The sequence below is a fragment of the Trachymyrmex septentrionalis genome, unplaced genomic scaffold, assembly GCF_001594115.1.
Source record: "Trachymyrmex septentrionalis isolate Tsep2-gDNA-1 unplaced genomic scaffold, Tsep1.0 scaffold95, whole genome shotgun sequence".
In the NCBI taxonomy this organism is placed as follows: domain Eukaryota; kingdom Metazoa; phylum Arthropoda; class Insecta; order Hymenoptera; family Formicidae; genus Trachymyrmex; species Trachymyrmex septentrionalis.
The window spans coordinates 681,588-689,675 of record NW_017306139.1 but is presented as its reverse complement, the minus strand read 5'-3'; the positions used below and the strand labels follow the sequence as shown (position 1 = coordinate 689,675).

The 8,088-nt window shown below is 31.8% G+C and overlaps 2 protein-coding genes across 4 annotated transcripts in view; one reads left to right on the top strand and one right to left on the bottom strand.

The window, feature by feature from the left end:
• The window catches only part of LOC108756129 (triokinase/FMN cyclase-like), a 5,376-nt gene extending 3,650 nt beyond the window's left edge, over window positions 1-1,726 (top strand). For both annotated transcript variants that reach the window (XM_018499721.1, XM_018499722.1), the window contains 4 exons: window positions 250-645; window positions 735-988; window positions 1,239-1,366; window positions 1,552-1,726. In XM_018499721.1, the coding sequence (XP_018355223.1) occupies window positions 250-645; window positions 735-988; window positions 1,239-1,366; window positions 1,552-1,672 (899 nt within the window). In that variant the 3' untranslated portion in view covers window positions 1,673-1,726. The remainder of the gene's footprint in view (window positions 1-249; window positions 646-734; window positions 989-1,238; window positions 1,367-1,551) is intronic.
• Window positions 1,727-1,897: 171 nt separating this feature from the next.
• The window catches only part of LOC108756130 (carboxypeptidase D-like), a 7,197-nt gene continuing 1,006 nt past the window's right edge, over window positions 1,898-8,088 (bottom strand). Inside the window, exons 2-10 of one of the 2 annotated variants that reach the window (XM_018499723.1) lie at window positions 7,749-7,852; window positions 7,048-7,283; window positions 6,021-6,154; window positions 5,387-5,523; window positions 4,772-4,959; window positions 3,515-3,810; window positions 2,881-3,057; window positions 2,547-2,639; window positions 1,898-2,306 (exon numbers count right to left, since the gene is read on the bottom strand). In XM_018499723.1, coding sequence (XP_018355225.1) covers window positions 2,115-2,306; window positions 2,547-2,639; window positions 2,881-3,057; window positions 3,515-3,810; window positions 4,772-4,959; window positions 5,387-5,523; window positions 6,021-6,154; window positions 7,048-7,282 — 1,452 coding nt within the window. In that variant the 5' untranslated portion in view covers window position 7,283; window positions 7,749-7,852 and the 3' untranslated portion in view covers window positions 1,898-2,114. The remainder of the gene's footprint in view (window positions 2,307-2,546; window positions 2,640-2,880; window positions 3,058-3,514; window positions 3,811-4,771; window positions 4,960-5,386; window positions 5,524-6,020; window positions 6,155-7,047; window positions 7,284-7,748; window positions 7,853-8,088) is intronic. The other variant, XM_018499725.1, reaches the window with a different exon arrangement.

The window sequence follows — 8,088 nt, the reverse complement described above, 5'->3', positions numbered from 1 at the left end:
AATTATATAAAATTATATATAATTTTAGGTAATTTTATATAATTTTATATAATTATACATAAAACATTTTTTCTCGGATTGTGTTCCCGGAATACGAGGATGTCTGGTAAAGTTTAGTCTATTATATTAATGGCTTTTCTTATTTTTGCGTGAAATAATTAGCACATCATAAGTAATTTCTTCCTGTCAATTTTTAATTTATCTCATTGTACTACATTTATTATGATCTTATGTTGATTTTTCTTAAAGAAAAGACAGGCATACAGCCTGTTCGCGTCTACTCAGGTGTTTTAATGACATCCTTAAATAGCGTCGGGATACACATAAGTTTGTTAAAATTGACCGAAAATCATGGGGACGTATTCATCGATTGTCTTGACGAAAAAACAACAGCACCGTGTTGGCCAGGCTGCACTTACAGCATTCCTTCGACTTCAACTCCATTGAGCACTCCATTGAAAGATGCGAAAAAAGAAAAAGTAGAGAAAATAGGAATATTATTAAATGTGGACAATCAGCGCCTGATTAAATTATGTTTAAAAAACGCTTGTGTGACTGTTATCGAGAAAGAAGCGTATCTTAATGAGTTAGACCGTGGTTGCGGAGATGGAGATTGCGGATCGACATTGAAACGATTTGCCAACGGTACGCGTATACGAATTACAATGTATCTATATGTCTCTTAATGTTCAACAAGATTTTACTAATTCTACCTTTTTCTTTACATTCTATAGGTATTTTAAATAATTTAGAAAGTTTATCCTTGTCGCATCCAGCAGCGTTATTGTTGGAAATAGCGAATATCGCGGAAGAATGTATGGGCGGAACTTCTGGAGCTCTATATTGTTTATTTTTTACCACTGGCGCGAAAATGTTGGCGTCATTCAAGCAGGAGAAGGATATGCGAAATGTTTGGCTTTGCGCATTTCGCAGCGGATTAAATTGTTTAGAGAAATACGGAAGAGCGAAAGTTGGCGACAGGACTATGGTTCGCACATATATATGTATATTATTAAAAAATATTATTAGTATATATTAATTAAATAAAATATTATTAGTGTATTATTAATGATACTATCATAAATGAACAGAAAGGTTTTTTATAGTATTAAAACTTGTTCGCCATGTTATCACTTGTTGCAAAAAAATTAAATTTATTATTGTGAAATAGACATAGGACTTGTATTAAAAATGTAAGAGAATTTTCAATTAATATTTTTGCCAATTAATATTTTTAGATCGACACAATGTATGCGGTGTATACGACGTATGAAAAATTGTTAAAGGAGTGTCCTAGTGATTTTTACGAGAAAATAGCCGCAGCAGCATGGGAAGGATGCTATTCTACGAGAAATATGAAACCAAAGTGAGTAGATATGAATGCTGTGTGTGTGTGTGTGTGTGTGTGTGTGTAAAATACATATATATTTTTTTAAAATTAAAGAAATCTAACTTAAAACTATATAAATTTTTGTAAAATATTTTTAATTTAGTCACTTTTTCATACTAAACTTTCTGTAAATATTAACACAACGATTCATTTGTTTACAGAGCGGGACGAGCTAGTTATATAAAACAATCTCAGTATTTAACGGAAATGGATGCTGGAGCTTATGCCGCAGCAATATGGATTGCAGCTGTTATACAAACAATTACGCATTTCAAAAAATAACAATATATATTCCTTTTTTTTTGACAACTGTATTTTAAGATCATTCACTGTAAACAAAAGATATAAAATTTAATAATAAATAACAAGTTTATTAGAAAAATAGAATAAGGGATTTAATTATATTAACTATTTTCTTCTACAAAATATTTAAATAAAAATATAGTTGTGCATTTATATATATTTATAAATAGAATAAAAGTACATTTCTTAATATACATTCCTGGCGAATACATAAATATTTTATAGCGTAGAGATATTAAACTTAATATGAAATAACTTAGGTTGCAGTATTATTTGGCAGTATTTTGCCGATTAATCGGATTATGATTTCTTTGCATTAATTATCTATCAAATATTGACAGACTAAGTTTAACGTTTTATTTTACTTTATACAATAATATAGAATAAATAAATAATATTATTTGTATATGTGTTCACAAGATTATCCAAAGAGATTGGTCACAAAGTTGTTAAATCCGTTACTGATAGATGAGAAGATACCGTTGTTGGCGTCAGCCGCAGTATTAATTCCTGATTGGGGTCGATAATGTAACGTATGGTCGCGGTGTGGATAAGGCCTCCCACCAATGTTTCCGTTATATAAAACAGATCCATTTTCGTCGTCGTATTGTCTCTGTTTCAGGTATAATAAATTTTAATATATGTTAAGATGTAAGAATAATTAAAACATATAAAGTATCGAATGTAGCAATAGATTTTTTTGGACTATTTTGTATAGCCAATTCTTCTCCCTTTTTTTAAACATAACAAATAAAAAGTATGTATATATATATATTTAACTAAATTAATAAAAAATAGTTAATCAAAATACACGAATAAAAATGTAGATCTTTTAATTAATAGCATTACTTACTTTTACCGAGTAAAGGGTAACATTGAGAAGCGTCGGATGTTGTTCGATTACTATAAATTCAACTTCACGAGGTACATAACCATTCGAAAATACCTGACAAAAACATGAATAAGAAACATCAATAAGAAATGGTAATGGAATTGACATTGAATCGACATCGATTTCATTGTCATTTCTTACTGGATCAGATTTATGATATAACGTGGATAAATACTTAAATAGCATAATGTCTTATTTTATAAGTTTCTTATTTTATCATAATTTTGACATTCTTGTAACGTAAGACAATACAATAAAAGAATGATTGTATCCAACAGATTATTTCGTAACGTACCTCTAACTTGTAAACACCAGGCAAAAGAATTCTCCAAAATTCACCATATTTCGTTGTTGAGAAACTAACATCTCGTGATTTCACTTTAACGGAAGCCCTTTCGATAGGATTACCATTTTCATCGATAACAAAACCATGAACACCTCTGTGAGCTTCCGCCAGAAATTGGATTAAAGACTAAAAAGATAATAAAAGAATAATAAATGTATATTATTATTTTTATAAAGAAGAATAGAACGCGTATTTGATTGCAAAATAGAGAAAACACTGAAAAATAGCGGTGTCTATATAATTTTCACTGTGTTGATGTTACCTAATATTAACACCAATATGATGTGGATTTAACACCAGGGTTTTAAATCCATATGATGGTGTTGATATAAACCAGAGGTTTGAAATCCACTTCATGTTGGTGATAATACTAATACCAGCACAGTGAAAATTGTAGACACTGCATAAGTCTTAAATCCACACTAGAAGTGTCGTTAAATTCACACCGATATTTTTTAGAATATATGCAATAAGATTAAAAATTTGATATCGAATCGAATCTGTGTTATTCTTTTTTCTGTCTTTCTCTCTCATTAAGCTATATACATGATTTATTTTCCATCACTCTACAAAAGCCACTCACCACTCGATTTTCCGTCCAATAATGTGGTAGATCCGCAGCTGGTGGATATTTGCAGCAAGAAAGTTCCAAGGTGATCTCCATACAGCCGTTCCACACGTAGTTGAAATCTTGCATTCCACCGGTAAGCGGATACCATTCGGCGCCATTAGTAATTCCACGTTTAAATGCAGGCTGAGACGGAGAACAGGGTAATCCCTGATACATAGATCCGTGATTTCGAGAATACGTCAACGATAAATGTTGAAATACGTCGTCATCCGGCGAGACGCTCGGCGTCGACGTGAAACTCTGAAACACTATTCTCTCTATATCATACTGTTTTTACAGCATTTTAAACGGTGGACTATATGTCCAATATAGATAGAAAAGAAGATGATTTGTAATCTGCAAGTTATCTCAGAATGTCCACTAGACATTCTTTTTAAATCTTTGGTTCTGATTTCTCAATGAAAATGTCGAAGCATCTATAACTTTATCATCTTTTTCCTTTTAGCTTTTTTTCTTTTTCTCTTTTTTTTTTTGTTCAGAGCAAAATTGTATAAGATATGCGTTTCGTGTCATGTTTAATTGTGCATTCAAATCTTTTCATTTTCATACTTCACTAATATAGTTCACTAATACAGTTAAATAGCAGTTATTTTCTTAACATAATTTTCGTAAGAAGTCGTAAACTTTCATTTTTTATCTTCTTTTCAATATTACATTCAAATCAATCAAAAGTAACTTCGTACTTTTTGAAATATTTCTAACATTTTGCAAGTAAATGATAAAGTAAATAAAGTCGCTTATGCTAATAATAAAAGATAATCATATACATATTGCACAATACCTGCACATAGTGGCGCCGATCGACATATTCCTGATAGCATGAAAATTTACATAATATATCATAATAATTTTACAGCCATTTATATATTCATATAGTTGTCTATAATCTGTCCGTTAATTGCAATTGTTTAATACAAATGGAACAAATTTGAAATCGAGCCAGTCGAAACGCTGAAAGGATTGCATCCAAAAAATAGTAATGCTGTTCTTTCCTTTTCCTATTTTTTGTCTTTGTTCGTTTTTTTTTTTTTCAGAATCACATCTCGCAAAGAGGACGGTCGTGATACAACAGAGCGGAGTGTTACGACTCTGTGTGATTCCGTGGCTCGGAGTCGGATCGAGGACGATCGAGCGAGCCACGCTGCCCGCCTTTTAACGATTTTAGCTCCGCGTGCGAAACGGTAACTGAACCAAGGTGATTTAACTTACGCGAATTTGGGGTATTGTCGAAGGGATAACTGGCCACGAGCGCACCACCGTGCAGACTGCCCGAGAGCACGAACTGAATCTTCGAGACCCATTCTTTAACGGCTTCGGTCTCCGGCTGGCTCTTTTTATTGTTTTGCTTAAAATAGTCCGGGAAATTACGGTTTAGGTCAAAGCCGCGCGCGTTATACCTGTTTAATCATACATCGTAAAGATGAGAATTAGAAGCTAATTAATTTGTTTTGCGCAAAGCGATTAAAAGACTTATAAAAGGATTATATCGCAAAGCGTATTTAGACGCTTCAAGATATATTTCCTTTAGCAAAAACAGAAGTATTTAACGACGTATTTGTCAGTGCTCCTGACGATTATTCATTTAAGTATATTCGGTCTATAGCTACTTTGAAACATTAAGCGCAAACCTTTTAATTTTACGTTTAAATCGAAAGAAAGTCCCTTTGAAAGGAATATCAAAAAAGATTGTCTCAACGTGTTCAACGTTAGACAATTAGGTTTGAACTAAAAATTTCATCGCTGATTAGCGCAACCTGATTGGAAAAATAGAAATGATAAAAAAATAAGTTAAATAAATATAAATCATTTATATCAATATCTAACCTGCCTTGACCACCATCACAACGTCCCTCTTTAGAGACTTCGAAACCGTCAGGATTCATTGACGGCAAAATATGAATTCTTGTATTGTCCAATAACCATGTAATATATGCGTCTGATCCGTACGATGTCACGAGAAACTAGAAGGAAAAAAAAAGGGATATATTTGTAAGAAACATCCCAGCAAATACCAAATTACATGTAACGTATACGGTAGTTGTAATTTCCCATTCAACAATGTAACTGCAATATAACATGTGTTACATTACGTGTGTTATATTACAGTTATATTGTTGAATGGGAAATTACAACCACCGTATACGTTACATGTAATTTGGTATTTACTGGAATATATGCGCCATTTGTCAAACGTAAATGAATTATTAATATTAATATTATTATTCACATTGATTTAACGTCCATCAGTTAATATCAATCGATATTAATTTATAATTACGAATTATTGTCATTTGCAATTATTTGACTAGATAAAATCTCTTATCCGAATAAATTTCTTTTCTTCAAGCGATGTATACGCGGTGAGTCAAATTGTAAGAATTGTAACATACACGCATGTGTTATTCATCATTGCGAATAACATGACATGGAAATTTCAATGCTTGACATAATTACGTACGTGAATAAGATGTAGCATTAATTCGCGTCCCACAGCTTCGTTTCCATGTATGTTAGCGATATACTTTACATCAGGTTTTCCGATCATGTGCTCGTAAGGTGAGGACGAAACGACCATTACCCATAAATCTCGACCTATCGCATGAGTAACGTTTGATTACAACATATACGAGTATATTTCAAAGGTAACAATATCAAAATTCCCGAGATGATAAATTAAAAAAATTTAAATAAACAACAAACCGGCAATTAGAAATTGGTACAGTAAACGGTGTGTAATTAGCTCTAAAAAAATTTATTTTATATAATAATATTTTAAATAAAAATGATTAAGTGTACATGTTTACGATTTTAGCCTTCTTCAGCAAAATTGAAACTCTTAACAACAATCCATGTAGTTGTAGTTAAATAAATGAGTTATTACAATAAGTGACGTTAATCCGGTCGTAATCACAGTGCGGTAAATCATTCCTCCATTAAAGATCTCACCAGTTACAAGGCTGAATAGTTAAAAATGACTAAAATCTTTAAATTACAATGCATTTAATGAAGTAGGTGAGAAATTTAATTGAGAAAACGAGGGTTTACCCCATAGTGATGTGGACTTCTAAACATAATCCTCGTATATTTCTATCAAGGTAGTAATATTGTAATAAAAGGAAACATAGTCACTGAGTAAAATATTTAAAAAATATAAAAAATGATATTTTACGCTACTATCCGAATTAATTAAAATAATTAAGATACGAGGAACATATCAGTCAGCGCGAATGTTGAAATTCAACTGGCACGTATAAGATAAAATTTTTTAAAGCTAATGCATTTTTTAGAGCTTGAGCATCGTTCACTATGCCAATTGCCTATTAGTCATTTGTTTATGTTTTTTAAATATATATTGTATTTAATTTCTTCTCTACATTAATATTGTTACTTGAATGTTAAAATGTATAAACCAAATGAGACAGCGTCCTCTTTCAGAATACGCTATTTATTGTGATCTCAATTAGCATTGTAAGAAGATAATATACCTTTCACCGACTTTCCTATTGAATACAGCGCAGTGAGATTTTGAAATCGAAGGGACGTCGCGCGAAGAAAGCGGCTCATCTGTTCGTAATTGTGGTACTTGAATTCGATGTTATACGGTTCCTCATACATTAAGAAGCGCGGATGATACAAACGAGGTACATCTTCTTTGGTATGGAATTGCATTCCACGAATATTCCCGTAAATGAAGATGAGAAAAAGTAATGCGCGATACATTCTGCAACAATATCATTAAATATACGAATACCGAGAGAGATATACTTGTAATTAGAAATTCTTTAAACTTAAGAATCCCTTTCATTCTCTGTGAACAAAGCCTAAGTAACTAATAATAAATATATAGCTATCAAAGAAAAAGCGAGAGAGAAAAACAGTGAGAGATATAGACGGCACAATATAAAAATTTATACAAAAATATTTAAAAATACTTTGTGTATATATAAATTGTATAAAGAGTATGAGATAAATACTTAATATTTTATACATATTTTCAATGAAAATATAATCTTCATGCGTCGAAAATGTGCAATGTAACATGAGAAATATTTATTATCTTTTTTTTATGAGAGAGCCAATACTTTAAATTATCAGCTCTATTATATATATAGTAATAACTTATAATATAATAGCTTGTACAAAATGTAATTATTAAAACTTGTTGTTCTCAGAACATTTACATTACCTGACTGCGTAAACGTATCAGCACTGGAGAGATCACACCGTGAAATCCGTAGAATCCGATCGTAAAATCAACGATCTTCCGCGTTCGTGCGCGCGCAAAACTATCTGCGAAAGCGACACGTGAAGCAGTATATGTGAGCAACGAGTTTTTTCAATGCTATTTTTTTTCCCGTTACTTCTCACATTAAGTTGTTTATGTGGATACATACGGTGAGGACAAGGACATACACACACACTTTTTTTTTAATCGTACGTGATCACGTTGGCGCATGGACAGTGGATGAAATGACGGTTAACGTTTGCGGAAGTCACGAAGGAAGAAACGAAAGAAAAAAAGAAGA